The sequence below is a fragment of the Mytilus californianus genome, unplaced genomic scaffold (assembly GCF_021869535.1).
Source record: "Mytilus californianus isolate M0D057914Y unplaced genomic scaffold, xbMytCali1.0.p SCAF_7, whole genome shotgun sequence".
In the NCBI taxonomy this organism is placed as follows: domain Eukaryota; kingdom Metazoa; phylum Mollusca; class Bivalvia; order Mytilida; family Mytilidae; genus Mytilus; species Mytilus californianus.
The window spans coordinates 27,393,697-27,419,956 of NW_026262723.1; the positions used below are offsets into that span (position 1 = coordinate 27,393,697).

General features: G+C 32.1%; 1 protein-coding gene across 2 annotated transcripts in view; it reads left to right on the forward strand.

Moving 5' to 3' along the window:
- The first annotated feature begins 458 nt into the window (after window positions 1–458).
- LOC127707967 (uncharacterized) overlaps window positions 459–26,260 on the forward strand; it is a 47,657-nt gene continuing 21,855 nt past the window's right edge. For both annotated transcript variants that reach the window (XM_052212733.1, XM_052212734.1), the window contains exon 1: window positions 459–682. In XM_052212733.1, the coding sequence (XP_052068693.1) occupies window positions 607–682 (76 nt within the window). In that variant the 5' untranslated portion in view covers window positions 459–606. The remainder of the gene's footprint in view (window positions 683–26,260) is intronic.

Consider the following 26,260-nt stretch of genomic DNA (forward strand, 5'->3'; position numbering starts at 1 on the left):
TGTTTATTTTAGACTTTTTATAATTTGGATATACATATACGTTTTAGTATGTTATACATCAAATATGAGAATTTGAGTCAAATAGGTGAACATGAATTTGACAGCTAATGCCCCATTAATTGTTGTTGTTTTTGTCTGTTGCTGTTTTTGTTTGTTTTAGTTTGCTATTTGATTTACTTTAAACGTTCGATTGTGGTTTTATGTCTTGCATTCAATAATGCAACATTGGTTTTCATACGTTGTGAGTCATCTGTGTTATACTTATATCAATCATCATATGCATAATGCTTGATTAATTTGTCTTCAATAGAAATTCTTTTAACATAAATTTAGAAGTGAATATTCTATCCCCCCCCCCCCCCCCCCCCCCCCCTTCACATTAGATTGACAATATTGTGTGATTGACATGAGACGTTTTCACAGAAACTTCACTGTATTGAGAAAATATTTAATTGATTTTATGATTATTAAACACCTATATCGTCACACTTGTTCACTTCGTCACATCTGGTTTAAATCAAACAAGACAAACAAGCAAATCAGTTACTTAATAAATTAACAAGAAGGAATATATTGAATTGAGAATTGAAATTTGTTTGGGCAATCATGGTGTATAGACCAGGCAACACTAACGTGATAATTATAATTTATTGGACGTTCTACCTTTTTGTAATTTCTGCAGGTAAGATTTATTTATCAATAATATTGTTTCATTAATTATTAATTATAGCCCATTTGTTGTGTAATATTTAAACAACATCTTACTAATTGTATGCTTCCGAAGCGCTTTTCTGAATTTACCTTTATCAAGGATAGCTAAAACCCCAAATATTGAATACCAAGGATGTATATGTACATAAACAACTGAAGAGTTAAATGACCAAAACGGATCAAAACATGATGCTGTTATAGACATCATAAGGAATGAGAATTTGTAGCAACTCGAGTTATTTGATTTCAATGTTATAATAAATGAGCCTTCGTCGAGTTTATTATAACTATTTAAATTAAATAACAAGAGTCGATATCAACATGATCAAGCGATATCCAACTCTCATGTGTTGTTTTACCTATTTATCTTATCGTCAACACTATTATTGTGTTAAATACAAATTCCGCGAATCGATGATCTAGCCTTTTGCATATACCAGTAAGACGACATATGTCCTGTTCTGGTCAAACTTTATCATCAGACATTGTAAAACTTTCTGTACGCTGCAGAATGTAATAAAATTTGACAAAAAGAAGATTTTCATGTAAAAACAAATGTGAAGGTTTTTGTATATTATTTAAGAAATCACATATGTCCATTGACATGGGTCAAACGTACATCGTTTCAACCTTTGAAAGTAATCAATGACCTAACGAATAGCCTATGGAAATGTCGTCATATCGTCTCATGATGATTGATAGGCCAATCAAATTAACGCATTTTTCATATCACATTTTCGTTTCACACTCCTTGCAGCATGATACGAGAAATATGTCGTCATGCAAGAAATAGATAACAGGCCACAACCATAAGACACATTATGTTTTATCATTGATTCTACTCAAAAAATTAAAGCAAAGTATACGAACATAATAATGCGAGCGTTTTTCTATCAAATTAAATGTCATATATGCAAACAGTGTGGTGATAATTTTAAAACGTTTCTTATATGTTTTCTTTTAAATAAAGGTTCATCTTTAATACTCAATTTATTTTTTTTTTTTTCATGTAAATTACAGTAATCAGCTGTCAGCTTTTTGTTCTTTTTTTGTCTTTTTTTTCCCTTTTTTCTACCTTATATTTATTCAATTAAGCATTCTTAAATTCATTCTAATCGTAAAATAATTTGTTGCCCATTGGCGTTGCTTGTATTATTACGATAATATATTCCAGCGTCTCTGAATTTAATTAGCATTCGTTTCAGTTAAACTGGACACAGCTTAAACATTGGAATACATGCTAGCCTCTTTTACATAAAAGGCAATTCTAAAATGTAACCAATTCACGAATGGGCATCTATCTGACTATTTTTATTGAGATTAAATCTGCTTTGATAACGATGTCATCTCGAATAAGAGTATAGTGTAAGTGACGTTATCAAACTGTAAGTAACCATATGTCCAACAAGTCGATAATTATATAATATCTTATAACAAAAGTATTTGAAAATCAAAATGCAATACAAAACTTTTATTGGTTAAATCCAATTCAATTAGATAACGTTATGAAATATTACATTTTGAAATTACAATATTTATATTATTATTCTACCTTTTTGTAATTTCTGCGGGTAAGATTAATTTATCAATAATATTTTTTCATTAATTATTAATTATAGCCCATTTGTTGTGTAATATTAATAATTTAAACAACACTTTACTAATTGTATGCTTCCGAAGCGCTTTTCTGAATTTACCTTTATCAAGTATAGCTAAAACCCCAAATATTGAATACCAAGGATGTATGTGTACCTAAACACGTGAAGAGTTATATGAACAAAACGGATCAAAACATGATGTAGCTATAGACTTCATAACGAATGATAATTGAATATCGCTTGATAGCAACTCGAGTTATTTGATTTCAATGTTATAATAAATGAGCCTTCGTCGAGTTTATTATAACTATTTAAATAAAATAACAAGAGTCGATATCAACATGATCAAGCGATATCCAACTCTCATGTGTTGTTTTACCTATTTATCTTATCGTCAACACTCTTATTGTGTTAAATACGAATTCCGCGAATCGATGATCTAGCCTTTTGCATATACCAGTAAGACGTCATATGTCCTGTTCTGGTCAAACTTTATCATCAGACATTTTAAAACTTTCTGTATGCTGCAGAATGTAATAAAATTTGACAAAAAGAAGATTTTCATGTAAAAACAAATGTGAAGGTTTTTGTATATTATTTTAAGAAATCACATATGTCCATTGACATGGGTCAAAGGTACATCGTTTCAACCTTTGAAAATAATCAATGACCTAACGAATAGCCTATGGAAATGTCGTCATATCGTCTCATGATAATCGATAGGCCAATCAAATTAACGCATTTTTCGTATCACATTTTCGTTTCACACTCCTTGCAGCATGATACGAGAAATATATCGTCATGCAAGAAATAGATAACAGGCCACAACCATAAGACACATTATGTTTTATCATTGATTCTACTCAATAAATTAAAGCAAAGTATACGAACATAATAATGCGAGCGTTTTTCTATCAAATTAAATATCATATATGCATACAGTTAGAACAAAAAAAAACAAGGCATGCAAACAGTGTGGTGATAATTTTAAAACGTTTCGTATATGTTTTCTTTTAAATAAAGGTTCATCTTAAATACTCAATTTTTTTCTTATTTTTTTTTCATGTAAATTTCAGTAATCAGCTGTCAGCTTTTTGTTCTTTTTTCTCTTTTTTTTTTCCTTTTTTCTACCTTATATTTATTCAATTAAGCATTCTTTGATTCATTCTAATCGTTAAATAATTTGTTGTCCTTTTGCGATGCTTGTATTATTGCGATAATATATTCCAGCGTCTCTGAATTTAATTAGCATTCGTTTCAGTTAAACTGGACACACAGCTGAAACATTGGAATACATGCTAGATATAAGAAGATGTGGTATGAATGCCAATGAGACAACTCTCCATCCAAGTCAAAACTTATAAAAGTAAACAATAATAGGTCAAAGTATGGTCTTCGACACGGAGCCTTGGCTCACACCGAACAGCAAGCTATAAAGGGCCCCAAAAATGACTAGTGTAAAACCATTTAAACGGGAAAACCAACGGTCTAATCTATATAAAAAACGAGAAAAGAGAAACACTTATGAACCACATCAACAAACGACAACTACTGAACATCAGATTCCTGACTTAGGACAGGTTCAAACAATTGCTGCGGGTTTAAACGTTTTAATGGTACCAAACCTTCACCCTTATCTGAAACAATAGTGTAACATCACAACATAGAAAGACACACTATAAAATATCAATTGAAATGGCTTAACTCAATCAAAAGACATATTAACACCATTGTTGTTAGGTATACGTGTAGCCTCTTTTACATAAAAGGCAATTCTAAAATGAAACTAATTCACGAATGGGCATCTATCCGACTATTTTTATTGAGATTAAATTTGCTTTTGATTAACGATGTAATCTCGAATAAGAGTAAAGTGTAAGTGCTGGTATAAAACTGTAAGTAACCATATGTCCAACAAGTCGATAATTATAACATTTGCAACACGACGGGTGCCACATGTGGAGCAGGATCTGCTTACCCTTCCGGAGCACCTGGGATCACCCCCAGTTTTTGGTAGGGTTCGTGTTGCTTAGTCTTTAGTTTTCTATGTTGTGTCATCTGTACTATTATGTGTCTGTTTGTCTTTTTATTTTTGGCCATGGTGTTGTCAGTTTGTTTTCGATCTATGAGTTTGACTGTCCCTCTGGTATCTTTTGTCCCTCTTTTATACAATATCTTATAACAAAAGTATTTGGAAAATCAAAATGCAATACAAAACTTTACATGTTAAATCCAATTCAATTAGATAACGTTATGAAATACTACATTTTGAAATTACCAGAATTTTTTAATATGATATGGCTAGACTTTTGTCCTTTTTGGTCTATAAGCTCTTCATTTGGTTAACATTGTTAATAAGTTTTTGATTTTCAAATATTTTGGCCTTGAGCAACACTGAAAAGATATTTATTGTCGAAATGCGCTTGTGTTGACAAAAAATTGGTACCGTTAATAGCGTCGATATATTGATAAGCTTGGACATTAATCAATAATTAGAATAATGATTTTTAGGAGGAACCATATGCAATGATGGGGCATATCTAATGATGTAGCCTCGATTTTTTAAAAATGTCCTGTACCAAGTCAGGAAAATTGCAATTGTTATCGTATAGTTTGTTTCTGTGTGTGTTGCATTGTCGTTTGTTGTTTGTTCACTTCAGTGTTTCTGTTGTTTCGTTGTCCAAATGTACAAATTGTATTGTTTATTTGCGTAATTCTCTGTCCGTAATGTTGTACTGTATTCATGTCATGTAATGGTGTCATTTTAGTGTTATATTTAACATTGCCATAAAAGTGCGAGGTTTGGCTAGCCACAAAACCATGTTCAACCCACCATTTTTTTCTTAAAATGTCCTGTATCAAGTCAGGAAAATGACCATTGTTATATTATAGTTCGTTTCTGTGTGTGTTACATTTTAATGTTGTGTTTCTGTTGTGTCGTAGTTCTCCTCTTATATTTGATGTGTTTCCCTCAGTTTTAGTTTGTAACCCGGATTTGTTTTTTTCTCAATCGATTTATGAATTTCGAACAGCGGTATACTACTCCTGCCTTTAAATATAGAAATTGCAATGAGTTCTTTTTTAATGACATATGATTTCAATAGACGTTTATATAGTAGCATGCTAAACTTCATTGAGATGTTTTCTCTTTTTAAATGACATATGATTTCAATAGACCTTTATTTAGTAGCATGCTAAACTTCATTGAGGTATTTTCTCTTTTTGAATGGAAAATGCCGATCGTTAAATAAGCGTTCCAAAGTAGGAAAAGCCAGCGAATGATATGTGTTTGTATGCTGGTGTAACCACACTTTCTTTCATATTCTTGTGGAATGTTATGTTGGCTTAAAAGGATCCAACCGTAACTATTCATGTCTATATAGTACGTAGTCGTGAGGACATAACAGTACTGATGTCATGACCAAAAATGTATGTTTTGAATTGTGAATATATGTGAACAAGTTCACTTCAAATAGATAAAAATCGAATGTTGTCTTCTTACGTTGTCATCTGCAATTATCTTCGTGCACATGCATACAGCTAGCCAAAACAGTAGATCAGAAATTGGGTTTGCATTTCAGAAAGATTTTAAAGGCCAATATATATTTGTAGAATAATATTGCTCATATCACTTGTTTGAAAACGTATTTCATTTTATATCAATAGAATGATATGAGGGGTTTTAGTCTACGATGTCAACCGAACGACAGAAAATATCACAATACATTTAGAGGGCGGCATACAGTTTTCAAAAATATATATGTGTATTTTCTATATATCTTAACTCTGAGTCGTCTACAGTTTAAAACAATGCGATTGAGAGAAACAATCAAACATCTTTCGAGAAAACAAAACAAACCAGTCAAATTATTCATTATATAAGTATTGTAAAGCTGGATATGTAGTTTAGTGCAGACTTCGCATGACGCAAATAAACTAAAAGTTTACGCCTCGTGCATTTCATATAAAGTTATCTTCTTTCAGTTTCTGCGTTTTATAGTAAACGTAAATTTTCTATGATTACGTTCAAAATTGAAATGTACAATATAAAAAAAAGAATATGTAGTATAACTGCCAATGAGACAACTCTACACCAGTAACCCTTTTTTGGTTAAAAATATTTTACCAAGTATTATTCAGTATACAACTGATACAGCTAAAAAGAATGATTTATTTATCAAAAAATCAAGTGGCATTAAGTGTATTTAAATTTTCTGAAAAATCTTTTTAAAATCAAGTGCAGATACTTATATTGTATTTAATAGGGCAATTTATGTTTTTGGGTTTTTTTAAGAAAATTAGGGCCGTGACCCCTTTTTATATATATATATATTGGAAGTATTAATGAAAAGCAATTTTCGCATTGAATTTTAACCAATTCTTGTGTTTAATGTTTCCTCAAAAAGAAAAAAATTAGGTTTCCCCTATATAATCCATGTGTTTTACACATCTTTTGTACAACATTTAGACACCCCACCCTCTTTAAATCGTTAAATCGTAATGTCTACTTAAGTAAACACACGCTTACCTTGTTAATTGTAGTAAAAAGATTTGTTACTACAGATGCACAACATTCAATTTTTACATACATTTTTACCTTTTTAAGAGACAGGCTCAACCAAGGGGATATGCAAACTCATCAGTCGAAAACACACTGAAAATACTATGGCAAAGCACCAAAAAATAAGACTGATAGACAAACAGTACACATAACGCAACATTGAAAGCTTAACACTGAGCAACAAGAGCCCGAACAAAAACTGTGGGTGATCTCGGGTGCTCCGGAAAGGGTAAGCAGATCCTGCTCCACATGTGGCATCCGTCGTGTTGCTCAAGTAAATACAAACCCGATGATAAGTCTAATTTTGTAGGTTACGTTAACGCGTGTTCAACTTAGCTATAATTGCAGTAATGTTTTGCCATATCTTCATCAATTTAAAATCATTTCATGATTGCTGATTGCTGAACATCCAATGAGAAAAAAATCCATGCATACTCAGAACGAGAATGAATTAATTATTTTAATATTAGATGGGTGTGGGGATTAAATATCATTGGTATATCACTTTAGGGTTCTAAAACATATACCTACATACAGGAACTTCACCAGTCACTCAGACATGAAATATAGGTCATAATGATGCAAATGTTTCTGATTTGTGTTGTACTATATATGATGTCTATAGTGGTGAAAAATCATTGATATTTTACTATAGGTTTCTCAGAAATGGCCAATAAATGAAAAAACTTAACCAAGCCACTAAAGCATGAAATAAAGGTCAAAGTATATTAATTGCTTAAGAAATGTACTTTACTATGTTAGAGGGTAGTAGTTGTGAAATATCATTGATATATTACTATAGGTTCCCGAGATATTATTGATAAATTCTTTTAGTCACTCAAGAATAAAATGTAGGTCAAATTGACCCAAATGTTTTTGAACTGTGTTCTCCATTCTAAGAGAACTGCAGTGGCATAATATCATTGATATATCGTAGAGAATTTCAGAGAAATTGACCTAAACACAAATAATGAACCAATCCGGACGAATGTACTGTCAAACATTGTCAAACTTCCACATTCGAGGACAAGGCATAAAACATTACTCAAGTAGGAGCACATAACCTATTTTTTCTACTGATAGGCAATAAAGACTATAGACCATTACACTATATAAATCTTGTGAGGTTCTAACGGAGAGTTGTAAGTTTGTTGCCGATTAATAAGGGACCGTTCAATATTTATCAGATGGATTGGCCTGTGCAAAATGGGGCGGGGCAAGCACTTTTTTTGTGGAAATATTTTTATGGGCGAGAACTTTTTTTTACATGTATAGTGGATGGGCAAGAACTTATTTTATAGGAAAAATTTTGCTATCAATTTTATCGGTGTGTTAGAAATTTCTTTTGCAGGCACACAAAACATAAAAGACATGGTCTCAACAAACTGGTAACTTGGTTCATTTCTGTCAATTTTAAGGATTTAATTAAAGAATACAAAAGCTAGAAATTTCTATTCGGACTAATTTCAGATAGTCACTTTTAAAAGTTTATATAAATTTTCAAAACCACTTGTATTTTCATATCAATTGTATTTTGACCTTATAGAATTCCAGGTTGTTTGATAGTTTGGTGTATTGCTGTCAAATTTATGGATTTTATTTATAAGTAAGAAAAAAAGCTACAATTTTCAGTTTAGGCTAAATTCAGATGGTCACCTTTAAAAGTTTTTATAACTTTTTCAATTCAACTTGGATTTTCATAAAACTCTACACCTATCTCATTCATATATTGATCTTACAGAATGCCAGGTTGTTTGGGAGTTTAGTGTATTGCTGTCATTTTTATGGATTTAATAAATAGGTTAAAAAAAAGCTTAAATTTTAAGTTTAGGTTAATACCAGATACTCATCTTTAAAAATTTTTATAACATTTTCAAATCAACTTGGATTTTCATATAACTCTACAGCTATCTCATTAACATATTGATCTTACAGAATGTCAGGTTGTTTGGTACTTTGGTTTATTGCTGTCATTTTTATGGATTTAGTTAATAGGTTTAAAAAGCTACAATTTTCAGTTTAGGCTAAATTCAGATAGTCACCTTTAAAGTTTTTCATAACTTTTTCAAATCAACTTAGATTTTCATATAACTTTACAGCTATCTCATTTATATGTTGATCTTACAGAATGCCAGGTTGTTTGGTAGTTTTGGTGTATTGCTGTCATTTTTATGGATTTAATATATAGGTTAAAAAAAGCTTAAATGTTCAATTTAGACTAAATTCAGATAGTCATCTTTAAAAATTGGTATAAATTTTTCAAATCAACTTGGATTTTTATATAGCTCTTCAACTATCTCATTAACATATTGATCTTACAGAATACCAGGTTGTTTGGTACTTTGGTTGTTGTCATGTTTATGGATTTAGTTAATAGGTAAAAGAAGCTACAATTTTCAGTTTAGGCTAAATTCAGATAGTCATCTTTAAAAATTGGTGTAACGTCACCAAATCAACTTTGATTTTCATAAATCTCTACAGCCATCTCATTTATATATTGATCTTACAGAATGCCAGGTTGTTTGGTAGTTTGGTGTACATGTATTGCTGACAAATTTAGGGATACAGTGGCGGATCCAAAAATTTTCATAAGAAGGGGCCCACTGACTGCCTAAGAGGGGGCCCGCTCCAGTCATACTTCAGTGATTTCCTATATAATCAACTAAATTTTTCCCACAAAAAGGGGGGCTCGGGGCCCCTGCCCCATCCCCCCCCCCCCCCCCCCCCACACCTTAAATCCGCCTTTGGGATTTAATTAATACGTAAAAAAGCTGCATCAAAGTCAATAACATGTCTGCCTAAATTGATTTAAAAAGAACATAATTTCTTTCTCGAAAAGTAGAATAGATAAAGGGACATTGTATATTTGAAATAATAATTCAGCATATGGTAATATGTTTACTAGTCTAAGAGTTATTGTCCCTTAATTTAAATTATTCCCTTTATTTTAAATTCATATTGTATTTTGAAAATTGTATACAAATTGGATAGTTAGTTAATATTTTTTTGATTGTTAACAATAGTTTGAATAAATCTTTATGTCCTATGGTCACAAAAGGGGAAAAAAGGGGTGACCCTCAATTATCTAATAGAACAAAGACGTAAGAAGAGATAAATTAAACTGTTTCAAATTTAAGATGACCTCAGATTTCAAAAAAATATAAACTAAGTACATTTAATAGTATGGTTAATATTTCTTCATATTTTTTTACTTTTATGACTTGCATGAATATTTTTAGCACTTCTTGAGCCTCTATGAAAGGCTGGCTGATATAGTATGCTATTACTTATGTCTTGAGATTTAATTGTGATGTTGTATCTGGGGCTGCACATATAAAATCAAATCTATACATGCATATTCATACTGGTTTGAAAATTAATAAAATGTATGTTTCTGATACACACATCAATATATATATATATATGTGGAATTAACTAGCACATTTTGAATTTTGTATTTTTATACACCAAAGTCTATTCTTTGATTTACAGACATAAACATGCAAATATTAAAATAGAAAAAGAACCTAAATCATTTTTGATTGTCTTTAAGTTTTAGAGGGGCAAGGACTCTTTTTATAGTTTTTTAGATGGGCAAGGACATTTTTGCAGAATTTAAAAGGATGTATGGCACGCCTGAACAACTTTTATAGATAATCCTAGATTATCTCAGATAAACTAGGATTATCTCAGATAAACTAGCATTATCTCACTATTTTACATTAAGCTCAGATAAACCGGGATTATCTCGATTTTTTTCAGATAATCCCGGTTTATCTCAGAATTTTAAGATAAACCGGGATTTTCTCAGCTTAATGCATATTTGAGATAATTCATTATATTCCTCACAAAATTAGATAAATAATTAACTGGAGAAAATCCGGGATTATCTGAAAATTCTGAGATAATCCGGGATTATCTGAGAATTTTGAGAAAATCGATTAACTGAAAAAAAGTAGCCAATAGAAAGCCACGACAAATTGGAGGAAAATTTCATGGTCATAAGGGATAAGATATAGATACAATGGTGCATCTATACAGATAGAGAAAAATGAAAGATTACGCTCTTACGGGAAACGTTTTAGAAGTTTTAAATTTCCAAATTTGATAAAAATAACAATTGATTTATTCAGGATGTACATGTATGACAAGTGTATCGATAATAATGAAGATCAGAGGGATCTAGAATTTAGAAGTTTGTCTTGAGAGGTTTTTTTTAAGAGAATTTGAATGTTATATCCGTATTTGTCTTTATGAAGATATTGAAATATGTTACATAAATCTGGTATCCGCATAATTAACTAGGACAAATAACTAAAATGTTGAAATAAGTTAAGCAAAGTTGAAATACACCATTTCGAAGTTCTAATGAGTTTTCTTTTAGAAAGTTATAATCTTCAAAAAAAAAAATATCACCCGCCGTTTTTCTTTCCTTAATTTTCCCTATTAAAAGAGTAAAATATGGTGCAGGAATTTATCATCCATTTATTGCAAAGTGTTACATTTTAGTACTTACTTGGTAAGTTGTATAAAGTGTTTGATGTCAATTAGATAACCTAATCATGATAATGACAAATGCCCAATACCTGAAATATTTATTACCTTACAACTCTATTATATTGTTAATCAGTTTGTTTTTTAACGACACGTGGCCAATGCATAATTAACCTTTAAACAAACGCTGTTAAAACGGGGTTTTGATCCCTGAAGGACGCCACACTTTGTAATGAATAAGATCTATATTTGTTAACGTTTTCAAATTAAATAAACTGAATGGATTTCTTAAAATTCTCAAATGGCTTTAATATTACAAACAAAACGAAACGTTTATTTAACATTTTTTGTAACTTTTATCTTTATTTTTGTTCTAAAAAAAACCTTTCTTGCTTGGTTAACTAGTATGTGTTGATTACCTTCACTAATTACTAAAGATCAGACGACCTAATTAAGTATTTGTATAGACCTAATCAACATGATAATTGGTATCGAATATGATCATCGGTCATGCATGACATATTCCAAATAACGGCGCGTGTTAATAAACACTTCAATAACTTCTGAAATATTCAATTAATTTTATTCAAACAAAAATATTAAGATAAAAAAATAAATAATTTATCGGACGCATACCCTCAACGCCCACTAAAATATCTATTACATGTCCTGAGTGCACTCAGGAGGCCCTGAGCGGTTTTAAAACGTACCGCAAAATTATTACTTAAAATAATTTTTGTTGACTGTTAAATGAAATACATTTCAATTCATGGAGTGTCAGTGAGTTATAATATATTTTACAAATGAGGGCCCCACTTTGGTAGTCCAACTTGAACACATTGAGCGATCGTATATATGCAATCAGGAACAGATGTATCCACGAAATTATATTAACATTTTATGAACTTGCCTGCTTAAATAAATCATGTTTTAGTTATAACATACACTTTTAATGTACTATTATTTATAAATCAATGTTTAAAATTCACATATAATATGTGCTTAGATTAAAACTTCATGTAATATTTTAATACTTTATTCTTGTAAAATTTTTCATTAATAAATACTGTTTAAACTAAGATTAAAATTTCATGTGTCATACGGTCATTCCAAGTGTCATTCGGTCATTCGTGTTACGTATCTCCAGTACTTCTCTATGGATAAGAGCTAAAACTACCGAAAACAAGTCACCAGAATTAATCGAAAACTTCCAGAAAACGCTACTAATAAGCTTATACTCTCATTACCAACTTATGTAGCAGATGTTACTATCAACATCCTAAACGGAATACTACCAGTAGAAGCCCAACTACATATCCGAGTACTTGGACTATTGAACAACATCTGTAATCAGCCCGAAAAAAGAATAGATAAATTGCTAGCTGACGACAACTTAAACTGAAAAGTTCTAGTTGCGTGTCGCTATAAAACATATGCCCAAGAAGGACGATCTACAAAATGGTACATGGACAACACCGTCAAAAAAATATTATGGACCTCCAACATCAAGAAAACAGTACAGAGCTACTAGTCTAAGAGTAACTTCAGTAAACAGCAACACTGTATTCTAGCTTCGAAGGCCGTACGGTGACGTATAGTTGTTAGTTTAAACATATTTTATTGTTCCAAAATGACAAATGGATTAGACACAAGTTTTTCAACTTAGTAACGTCTTCTATTGTTGTCAATTTCTGTGTCATATGGTCTCTTGTGGAGAGTTGTCTCATTGGCAATCATACCACATCTTCTTTTTAATTTCCAAAACGACGAGTGTAAAAAAAAAAGCAAATATGCAAACATACAGCCTGATTTAAATTTACAACAAAAACAAAATGAAGTACAGGAACAAAGACTCAATGACACAATATGTCATGACGGAGGAAGGCACATGCATATTTGGAAGGGGCTAAAAAAAGGTCTAGTACCAAACCATACCTTAAACTGAAACTGTACACATGGGATAAGACCGAAGTCAGAACTTAAAGTAAAAAATTGACGAAAAAGGTCCAGGGTACCGTTTCACAAAGCCTTCGTAAGTCTACGTGTCAACGTACGTTCATCGTAAATAAATCGTAGGTTTTACAGCCGTTTCACAAAGCCGTCGTAAGTTAAGATGAGCGTAAATAATACGTAAATCCTGGCGTAACTTACTACAGCTATACCCAGTCGTATCTCGATCATAGTTTGTCCGCGAATATGAATTAAACCATATCTAAGATGGCTTTATTCTCGATCAAGATGCCGCAAATGTTAGAAGACGAAGAAAAATCTTCAATATTAGAACCACACTTTCTTCGTTTGATCATTTTGAAAATGAAATGGATATTATATCCAGATACAGACTGGATAGACACAGTATCAATTAAATAACATTGGCAATAGAACCAGATATAAAACATGATACAAATAGGTCCCATGCACTTACTCCTGAAACGCAGGTTTTGTTAGCTTTGCGCTACTCACTGGTTCTCCGGTAAAGCGCCCATTTTATTTTGTCCCACCGTAACAAAGCAAAACTAACGACTTCGAGTTATATACCCGTAGCTTGTTATACTTATATCTGAGATTTTTATATTTCTTTATTATCTACATATTGCACAACGATAGTGATCGTACCGGCCGTCATAATGTTTTCTTCGTAAACCTGTAATTCCCGTTAACGGATAGAAGACCAAGCAAGAATAAATATTTAGCACAACATAGAGTGTCATATGAGTTATATTTGATTATAAGGTTACCATAAATAATTTTGTTTATAAAGTTACCATAAATAATTTTGTTAAATCGTCATTTATTCCAAATCATATCAATCTTGAAAACTAAACAAAATTGAAAACTGCAGAAATTTGTTAAGCATGTAATCTCCGTGGAATGGTATATCCTAAACAAACACCTTTTTTGAAAATAAATTCTACATCCAACAGATCGACATCGGTGTCAACATTCAAGTTTAATACAGATATTCAGATTCGCGTATTATATTTTATAAATGGGGGGGGGGGGGGGGGGGGGGGGGGGCTATAAATGACGAAATCATCGAAATATAATCTCCGTTCACGTTTTTGTATTCTGTAATTCTTTTGGCCATTTTTCTCTATTCAGTAAGAAATATGCTTATTCTGTAAATTCTTGTGTTCAGACCGTGCATATGAAAATTTCCTGTTGTATCATGATTTTGACATGATAAGATCTTTTTGTCTGTATCAACGACATATAAATATTTGAATCTACATTTTAAATTGATACAAAAAATCAAAATTCTCTGATCTATAGATTTTCATAAATGGAGTCTAAAATATATCCATAATAAATGCACTGTATCAAATGCATATATGAGAACAACTACTTATAAACTGCTACGCGTCGCATACTATGTATAGAGACATGCATCATAAATCTAAGTTAAAAGACAAATTGAAAAAAAGGAATTTTAAAAGCTTTCTTTGACAAATTTTATACTAACTTCATTTTAACAAGTTTAAATTACATTTTCTAAAATAGAGCCAAGAACTGTTTGTAATGTTGTAAATTTAATTCGTTTGAAATTTTTATTCAAATACGCTGTTGAAGATTACTAAGCGCCAATAGAATACAATAATTTTGTATTTTATAAATTAGTGTCTTCGATAATGAAAAATTCTTCATCGAACAGTCTCATTATAATGTCGGTATTCGAAATGACTCGTTTCATTGTTATTACAAAAAATAGTTCATAATAACATGACAGAGTTTTTTTTGCTTCAGAATGTTCTAGATAAATATACAAAAAGCAAAGTTTAGACAATGTACCCTCATAAGCCTGGAAGTGGCTAGTCACATATAGTTAACAGCGTTTTTCTCACAATGATGTTCTACCTCCATAAGCCTGGAAATGTCGTGGCGGGTCACATATAATCAATCCTTCTGACTTCATAAATTTTGTTAGAGAGTCGGCTGAATTAAGACGTTATATGATGAAAATTAATTAATTTCCTTCCGTGAAAATGCATCGCATGTACAATAGAAATGAATCGCCCCTACAGTGAAAATTAAAGTCTAGTATCATTATTCGACAGTAAACATGAATCGCATAATGAAAACAGCATAGTGGAATTTAATTCAATATCAACAAGCTGAATAACAAAACCTGTTTTAAGTTATACAACATTAATAATTATGTTAAAAGGTACATTTTTCTGCAAATGAAACTTAACTGCTGCTTTTAAATCTCTTGCGCGCTCTGTTCGTGAACTATTCTTAATATTTATCTATTTGTGTATCAATTTTACACCTGGATGGCTGTAGGCGCGATGAAAACCCGTCCGCATCTCATACCTATATCATGAATTTATAAAAACAGTACACATTATATCTTATATCTTATTCTATTCAAAAATCATGAATTTGTCGTCTGTTTATTTATCATTCTACATTAGAAATTCATAACGGATACAGTGAAAATGGTATTTCAGGATTCGCACATTATATACACTGGTTTTGTTTATTTTTATTGGACTTTCATTTAATTCTTTTCAACGACAACACATGCAACTTCTTATTTCTTGTTTGAAAATTCTTCTCTTGCTCATAAATCTGCATGAAATATTTGCCACTGTACGTTCAGAAAACAGCAATCAATCAATCATATCTCCTCTAAAATTGCAGTACTATAATAACTTTAGACATTATCAAATAATTGTTAAAAAATTCGTTTAATTCTTTGATCAGATATAAACACGTCTCGTCACTCTCCTATATATTATTTCAAATTTCCGATACAAAGAAAAAAAGTATTATTGAATATCAAAGGAAGTAACCCATCAAAGATACAAGGCTTGTGTTTCGTCTACAAATGAAAAACATACGAACACACCCACTCACCTGATTCGCTCGTCCTCACAAATATAAAAAAATCAAAATAAAGAAACAATTATATACAAAATAAAGGATAAGGTCACCCCGGATGCCGCACAAATGTCAAGGCAACGAACGAGAAACCGGAAAGGACATACTTGGATTCCAAACCGATACCGCTAAATGCCCAGCTGTATTCCTGGTAGAGGAAAGCCGAAAATCCTACAATAAAGCATCTCGGAAAGAAACTACCGATCCATTAGGGGAACAACAGCTAAAACCCTCAGACATCAAATAGATTGGTCTGATAGTTTCCCACATGGAAACTTCTTATGGATTCCATCTGACCACATGTCTCAAACAAACCTGAAAATATCTGCAGAAACTTTCCTCAACAAAAAAATATAATCCAAAACATAAAATATAAGATGTAAGGATAACAATATGTATCCATGAAACCAATTTGGCAAAACAATTTCAATGATGTTGAAGGATTCTCTCTGCAAACATTTTCACGTCCACTCTCATCGGCATGCTCGACTAATCGATCTGTGAAAGAAGAGTGTGCCATATTCCGATGTAAATAAACTACGATTCACACCTCCTGTTTACAGCTAGAGTTCCGTTTTACGATACACTTACGATGATACACAGTGCGTAACTTGCGATCAACTTAGTAGTCCTTTACGATGCCTTTGTGAAACACACGTAACGGGAACGTAGAACCACACGTAAACGAATCGTAAAATGATACGGTGATCGTAAGTTAAGAAGGCTCTGTGAAACGGTGGCCAGATCAACACAATACAGACAAAAAAACGTATACCAATAAATAGGACACAATAGAACGATCTGATAGTACTAGCATTTTATAACCTAGTTCAACATGTTCAAAGTCAGTAAACTTTGATAGATCATACAGAGTGGTGATAGATATGCAGTGTGGTGGTAGATGTACAGAATGATGATATATAAACGAAGTGGTGATAGATATACAGAACGGTGATAGATATACAGAGTGGTAGTAGATATACAGAGTGTTGATAGATATAAAGAGTGGTGGTATATATACAGTGTGGTGATAGATATACAGAGTGGTGATAAATATACAGAGTGGTGATAGATATACATATTGGAGATAGATATGCAGAAAGGTGGTATATATACAGAGTGGTGATATCTATACAAAGTGGTGATAGATATACAGAATGGTGATATATAAACGAAGTGGTGATAGATATACAGAAAGGTGATAGATATACAGAGTGGTGATATATATATACAGGGTGGTGGTAGATATACAGGATGGGGATAGATACACAGAGTTGTGATATATATACACAGTGGTGATAGATATACAGAGTGGAGATAGATATGCAGAGTGGTGATAGATATACAGAGTGGTGACAAATATACAGAGTGGTGATAGATATACAGAGTGGGGTTAGATATACAGAGTGTTGGTAGATATACAGAGTGGTGATAGATATACAAAATGGTGATAGATATATAAATTGGTGATATATATGCAGAGTGGTGGTAGATATACAGAGTGTTGAAAGATATACAGAGTGGTGATATATATACAGAGTAGTGATAGATATACAGAGTGGTGATAGATATGCAGAGTAGTGGTAGATATATAGAGTGGTGATAGATATACAGAGTGGTGATAGATATACAGAGTGGTGGTAGATATACAGAGTGGTGATGGATAAACAAAGTGGTGATAGATATATAAAATTGTGATAGATATGCAGAGTGGTGGTAGATATACAGAGTGGTGGAAGATATACAGAGGGGTGATAGATATACAGAGTAGTGATAGGTATACAGAGTGGTGATAGATATACAGAGTGGTTGTAGATATACAGAGTGGTGGTAGATATAAAGAGGGATGGTAGATATACAGAGTGGTGATAGATATACAAAGTGATGATAGATATACAGAGTGGTGATAGATATACAGAGTAGTGGTAGATTAACAGAGTGGCGATATATATACAGAGTATTGATAGATATACAAACGAGAAATATATATTGTGGAAATAGATATACAGAGTGGTGGTAGATATACAGAGTGATGGAAGATATATACAGATTGGTGATAGATATGCGGAGTGGTGATAGATATACAGAGTGGTGATAGATATACAGAGTGGTGATAGATATACAGAATAGTGATAGATATACTGAGTGGTGATATATATACAGAGTTGTAGTAGATATACAGAGTGTTGATAGATATACAGAGTGGTGGTAGATATACAGAGTAGTGATAAATATACAAAGTGGTGATAGATATACAGAGTGAAGATAGATATGCAGAGTGGTGATAGATATACAGAGTGGTAATAGATATACAGAGTGGTGATAGATATACAAAGTGGTGATAGATATACAAAGTGGTGATAGATATACAGAATGTTGGTAGATATACAGGGTGGAGACAGATATACAGAGTGGTGGTAGATATACAAAGTGAGGATATATATACAAAGTGGTGATAGATATACAGAGTGGTGGTAGATTAACATAGTGGCGATATATATACAGAGTATTAATAGATATACAAACGAGAGATAGATATTGTGGAAATAGATATACAGAGTGGTGGTAGATATACAGAGTGATGGAAGATATATACAGATTGGTGATAGATATGCAGAGTGGTGATAGATATACAGAGTGGTGATAGATATACAGAGTAGTGATAGATATACTGAGTGGTTATAGATATACAGAGTAGATATAGTTATAGTAGGAACTTGCTGAATGTCTTATAGTAATGGCAAATACATGTTGAATGTCCTATATCTAAAGCAGGTACTTGTTGAATATCCTATTGGTATAGTAGGTACTTGTTGAATGTTCTATATAGTAGTATATAACAGGTACGTGTTGAATTCCTATTGTTATACTAGGAACTTGTTGAATGTCCTATAGTTATAGCAGTTCCTTGGTGAATGTCACAAAGCTATAGCAGGTACTTGTTGAATGTCCTATAGTCATAGATGGTACTCGATGAATGAGTGGAGATAGATATGTGTGTAATGCAGAGTGGTGGTAGATATACAGAGTGGTGATAGATATACAGATTGGTGATAGATATACAGAGTGGTGATAAAAATACAAAGTGGTGATAGATATATATAAAGTGGTGATAGATATGAAGAGTGGTGGTAGATATACAGAGTGGTGATAGATATACAAAATGGTAATAGATATATAAAGTTGTGATAGATATGCAGAGTGGTGGTAGATATACAAAGTGGTGATAGATATACAGAGTAGAGATAGATATGCAGAGTGGTGGTAGATATGCAGAGTGGAGATAGATATACAGAATGGTGTTAGATATACAGCGTGGGGATATATATATAGAGTTGTGATATATATACACAGTGGTGACAGATATACAGAGTGGAGATAGATATGCATAGTGGTGAAAGATATACAGAGTGGTGATAGATATACAGAGTGGGGTAGATATACAGAGTGGTGGTATATATACAGAGTGGTGATAGATATACAAAATGGTGATAGATATATAAATTGGTGATAGATATGCAGAGTGGTGGTAGATATACAGAGTGTTGAAAGATATACAGAGTGGTGATATATATACAGAGTAGTGATAGATATACAGAGTGGTGATAGATATGCAGAGTAGTGGTAGATATACAGAGTGGTGATAGATATACAGAGTGGTGGTAGATATACAGAGTGGTGGTAGATATACAGAGTGGTGGTAAATATACAGAAGGGTGATAGATATACAGAGTAGTGATAGATATACAGAGTGGTGAAAGATATACAGAGTGGAGATATATAAGGTGGTGAGAGATATGCAGAGTGGTGGTAGATATACAGAGTGGTGACAGATATACAAAGTGGTGATAGATATACAGAGTGGAGATAGATATGCAGAGTGGTGGTAGATATACAGAGTGGTGGTAGATATACAGAGTGGTGATAGATATATAGAGTGGTGATAAATATACAAAGTGGTGATAGATATACAGAATGGTGATATATAAACGAAGTGGTGATAGATATACAGAATGGTGATAGATGTACAGAGTGGTAGTAGATATACAGAGTGTTGATAGATATACAGAGTGGTGGTAGATATACAGAGTGGTGATAGATATACAAAGTGGTGATAGATATACAGAGTGAAGATAGATATGCAGAGTGGTGATAGATATACAGAGTGGTGATAGATATACAGATTGGTGATAGATATACAAAGTGGTGATAGATATACAGAGTGGTGATAGATATACAATATGTTGGTAGATATACAGGTTTGAGACAGATATACAGAGTGGTGGTATATATATACAAAGTGAGGATAGATATACAAAGTGGTGATAGGTATACAGAGTGGTGATAGATATACAGAGTGGTGGTGGATTAACAGGTACGTGTTGAATTCCTATTGTTATACTAGGAACTTGTTGAATGTCCTATACTTATAGCAGTTCCTTGGTGAATGTCCCAAAGCTATAGCAGGTACATGTACTTGTTGAATGTCCTATAGTCATATATGGTACTCGATGAATGTCCTATTGATTTCCCGTGTGGGTTATGGTTACCAGAAGTAGAGGTATGCATGGTATCTAAAATTACCCTTAGCACTAGACCAGTAAACGTTTTGGAGCATTAAGGTAGAAGGTGTCTGGTTTGTCACAACGACCACTATTACTATTACCGGCTGTCGGCCATGATAATAGAGGTAGAGATAGAGTTAGGCATTGACCTCTAAAATGGACCAAATCATTTATACATTTTAAATTATAAACCAAATTCATGAAAGAATCCCACACAGTGATTTTTTTCTGAGACTTATTTTTCGACATTCCAATACACTATGACAGCATGTTTTTTTTGGTCTCGTAAACACCACAAAGGACCTACTTTGAGCACAATGTAGCAGAAAGGACCTACTTTGAACACAATGTAGCAGAAAGTACCACAAAGGAGTTTATAAGAGCACAAAGGACCTTATAATCACTGTTTTGTAAGGAAATAGTATTTTTTTTAAATCTGTATTTCAGAAATGTCAATATATGCTTTGCTTTATCAAATTTTATTTTGGACAAAAACAAAGAATCTACAGAAATGTTCTTACTTTGTGAATCCTAATTTGCTTTGAGGAACAAAAAGTGCACATGGTGCAATAAAGAAAAAGGTGCAATAAAAAAGGACTGCACAGCTGTCTTTTGGGTATATGTTTCGTTGGGCTGTTTGATGAAACAGATAATATACCTGTCTAGATAACCTCGATATGTAATTGTAATAAAAGTTTATCATCATTCCGTGAAATATATGGCCGTGAAGAATATATTTATGAAAAACTCTCTGAACTTTATACCTTCTAATAAAAAATTTGACAAAATGGTTTCTATTTCTCCCTTTTTTACATCAACAAACGATGAACGATGTCTTTGGTCGTCGCTTGTGTAAATGTTTATTAAATAAATATTATTGTATTTGATAAAGTTTATATGTTTTTAAAGACTATATTTTTTAACACCGAAATTTTGAAAATGTCATGTTTTAAATACTATCATTCAATACACTAAATATAGTTGACCTATTGCTGATAAATTCTAAAAAACAGACTTATTGCATATAGTATTAGTAAAATTAAAAAAGAAAACATTATTTTGTGCATTCGTCGACTTTGAAAAAGCGTTTGACACGATTTGGCGAGACGCAATGCTTTTGAATAATATGAATGGATGTATGTATAATGTTATTGTAAATATGTATCAAGGTACTAAGTCATGTATGTATTTCATATAACAATTCCGTGTCTGATTTTTTCCCATGTAATAACGGGGTTAGGCAAGGCGAAAATTTATCGCCTTTTCTTTTTTCTCTATTTTTGAATGATCTTGATTCATTTTTCCAAACCTGTAATATAGAGGGCCTAAAATCAGTCTCAACAGAGCTTGAAGAAAAACTTGACATATTTTTAAAACTTTTTATTATTCTGTATGCTGATGATACTATGTTGATGGTCGAATCCGCAACTGAACTCCAAAAACTATTAGATTGTTTTCTAGATTACTAATACACAGATGTATGGAGGCTAAAAGTAAATGTTGATAAAACAAAAGTCGTGGTTTTTTCAAGGAGACGACCATCATGTAATTTTCAATGTTTCTTTAATGAAAAAAAAACTGGATATCGTTGATGAATTTAACTATTTGGGCATAATTCTAACAAGAACAGGCAATTTTAATAAAACGAAGCAATCAATGTAGAAAAGGCTACTAAGGCTTTTTACGAAGTGTTAAGACTAGGTCGTCTACATAATCTTTCTATATGTAGTCAGTTGGACTTATTTGATAAAAAGGTGAAATCAATATTACTGTACGGTTGTGATTTATGGGGTATTGGAAATAATGAGATAATTGAAAAGGTACAACTAAAATTTTGTAAATTATTATTAGGTCTGAAAACATCAACACCCTCTTACATGATTTATGGGGAGCTTGGAAGATATCCTATAGACTTGGACATAAAAACTAGATTGATCTCATTTTGGGGGGAATTAAATTCTGGTAAAGAGACAAAACTATCATATACCCTATATGAATTGTGTTATCACATGTCTATTAATGACAATGTGCATTTTTCATGGTTAAACAGAGTAAAGACTATTTTAAATGAATGTGGTATCCCCAATGTGTGGGAAACGCAATCTTTTATGAATTGTAAATGGTTAGTTTCATTCATCAAGGTCAGACTTAAAAATCAGTTTGTACAAGTCTGGCATTCTTTGCTTGAAAACTCACCAAAAGCACTTAATTATAAACATTTTAAAGATTTTTTTGGAAAAGAAGATTATTTTGAAATTCTTGGGAACAAACTGTCTATTGATTTTTGTAGATTTAGGACCACAAATCACAAGCTCCCTATTGAACAGGGTAGATGGAATAATATAGTTAGAAGTAATAGATTGTGTCTTCTATGTAATAAAAATAACATTGGTGATGAATTTCATTACATATTAGAATGCAAATACTTTGAAGAAAACAGGAAACATTGTATGTCACATTATTATTTTAAAAATGCAAATACTGTTAAATACAAGCAGATTATGTCTTCAAAACACAAATCAGAACTGATTTAAACTTTGTAAATTTATAAAGATTATCAACACAGGTATATGTGCTCCTGGCTAAAATGTACTTCATATATTGTCTGAGCAATAGTTCTGTTTGTTCTGTCTTATTGTAAATATTGTACATAAATGTCTTCTCTATACCTATGTACATGTATATAGTTTATTGAGAATAAAGAAAAAGTATGAGAAAAAAAGACCAAAACTCAGAAACTTAATTTTGACAACTGAACCATGAAAATGAGGCCAAGGTTAGATGACACCTGCAAGCTAGACATGTACACCTTACAATCATTCCATACACCAAATATAGTAGACATCTTGCATACAGTATAAGAAAAACAGACCAAAACACAAAAACTTATCTATAACCACTGAACCATGAAAATGAGGTCAAAGGTCACATGACACATACCAGTTGGACATGTACACCTTACAGTCCTTCCATATACCGAATATACTTGACCTATTGCTTATAGTATCTGAGATATAGACTTGACCACCAAAACTTAACCTTGTTCACTGATCCATGAAATGAGGTCGAGGTCAAGTGAAAACTGTCTGACGGACATGAGGACCTTGCAAGGTACGCAAATACAAAACATAGTTATCATGTTACTCATAATAAGAGAGAAATTATCATTACAAAAAATCTTAACTTTTTTTTCAAGTAGTCACTGAACCATGAAAATGAGGTAAAGGACAATGGACATGTGACAGACGGAAACTTCGTAACATGAGGCATCTATATACAAAGTTTGAAGCATCCAAGTCTTCCACCTTCTAAAATATAAAGCTTTTAAGAAGTTAGCTAACGACCCCCTATGTCGAGCTTTCTGCGACAAAAGTCGCAGGCTCGACAAAAATCCAACTGGTTGTCTAAAAAGATAAGTCCTTCCTTAAATATATGCTAGTTTTCGAGTCAAAAGATATTATTAGAATAAAATATTTGAGAAAAAGATTGAACAGAAACCATAAGAATATAAATCTTTCAAAATTTCTTTTTCGTGCCTGAATTAAAATATTGTTTTGAACAGTCTTAAACAAACTTTTATTACTTTTTTCCTGTTATGTGAACATTTATTGGGGGCAGTTGTTATATATTAGCACTATAACAGGTAAAGCTTTGACAATCTTGTCACCTGTAATTACATTTACCTGTAAGAATAAAACGTTTTGGTTCAAGATTTAGAAACAGAACGAAGAGGTTTTCTCCTGTTTCTTAGCCACGGGTGTCATTCGGTTTATCGAGAGAAATGATAGTGAAAGAATATTTTACGGTGGTCAAGTATTGCGAGACGATCGTGGAATCTCTGGTACCGGATCGTGAATGTAATTAAATGTAAATTCTACTTCAGAATGTGTGAAAAAATCGCTGAATTTTCAAAATGCGGAACAAATCCGAACAAAAAAATATGTCAGTCAAAATGATTCAACTTCCTCAACATTACTGTGCAATAAGATAAAGAAAATATGCAGTACTTAATGAAAAAACACAAAAGGCACAATGCATGTCTATGGGATTAATTAAAAAAACACGTTTTTTGTACCTATAATGGTCATATATCAATATATCATGATATATTTGAAATTTAATCTTTGTTGTGTCCGAAAGTACAGTAAAATAAAAGTATGCTCTTCCCTTAAAATCGTTCATTTGTTTATGAAAACCTTGAATTTTGTTGATTTTTCATCAAACTTGATCGTGATAGATCAGGCAACGCATTATTTTGATCGTGAAAGATAATGCGTGACCAGACTTAATAATCAGAAATCAATATTTCTTTTACCATTTGATATACCTGCAACTGGTTCAAGCCAGTAACTTTTTTGATAAGAACGAACATGAAAGCTATCATTTGTTTTTTAAATTCAACACTTTACCTCTAAAGTTAAAAAAATTTAACTTAAAACGTGTCTAAATCAGTGTGAAAAATTCAGCTCTGAGAATCGGACTAGTACAAATCAGGCAGACCGCCATTATTTAGCCAATAATATGGGTATGCAACGTTCAAACCAAAAAGTTAACCATCAACCAAAAACTTATAGCAAAAACAGCATCTTTCATGAAAAATTTGAGATTGAACGATAACCAACATTTTGTTATATGTATCTTTGTATACAACGTAGCAGATGTGGATTGATTTCCAATGAGACAACTATATATTACAGAATAAAGAATACCAGAGCGCAAATGCTGAAATGTCTCGTCTGCTTTACTTATGATAGTATATTTTTTGAACTTCTGTAATATTAAGGGTTTTACTAGAAGTGTCACATACTCTTAAAATTGTCAATGATTCATAAAAAGAGGTCAAGGTCAGATGAACCATGACATACAGATATCTACAAAAATCCCGTACACCAAATATAGGTGTTCCGATGCTTACAGTACCTTAGAAACTGACAAATGTAAAAGTTATGTTTGGCCAATTAATTCGGAACATGAGGTCGAAAGTATATGAACCCTGACCGACAGTCAGACACAGACATCTTACTATCATTCAATATATCAAATACAATTGACGTCATATATGAAACATGCAGACAGACATGTACACCATACACCAAATACCGTGGCCCTATAGCATACAGGTATGCAAGCTTTATAAATATAATGGGCATAAAGATGAGAATTCAAAGTTATAAATACAAAATAAAACATCTTAATGTATAAAAAAAACAATACTTATGAAGGACGGACAAATGGACTGGTATTGATACAATTTACCAAGTCTGTGTGGTATTATAAGATATTAGATCCAATGGCATTGCACGATTATAGCCCTATTCACCAGCAAAAGAGACCCGGGTCAGTCATGCCAATCTATTTTTTTTTAATACCAATAACAAATATTAATTATCATATAATTGAAGAATAATATGAACGTCTTCGTAGCATTAGATCTTTTACGATCCTTT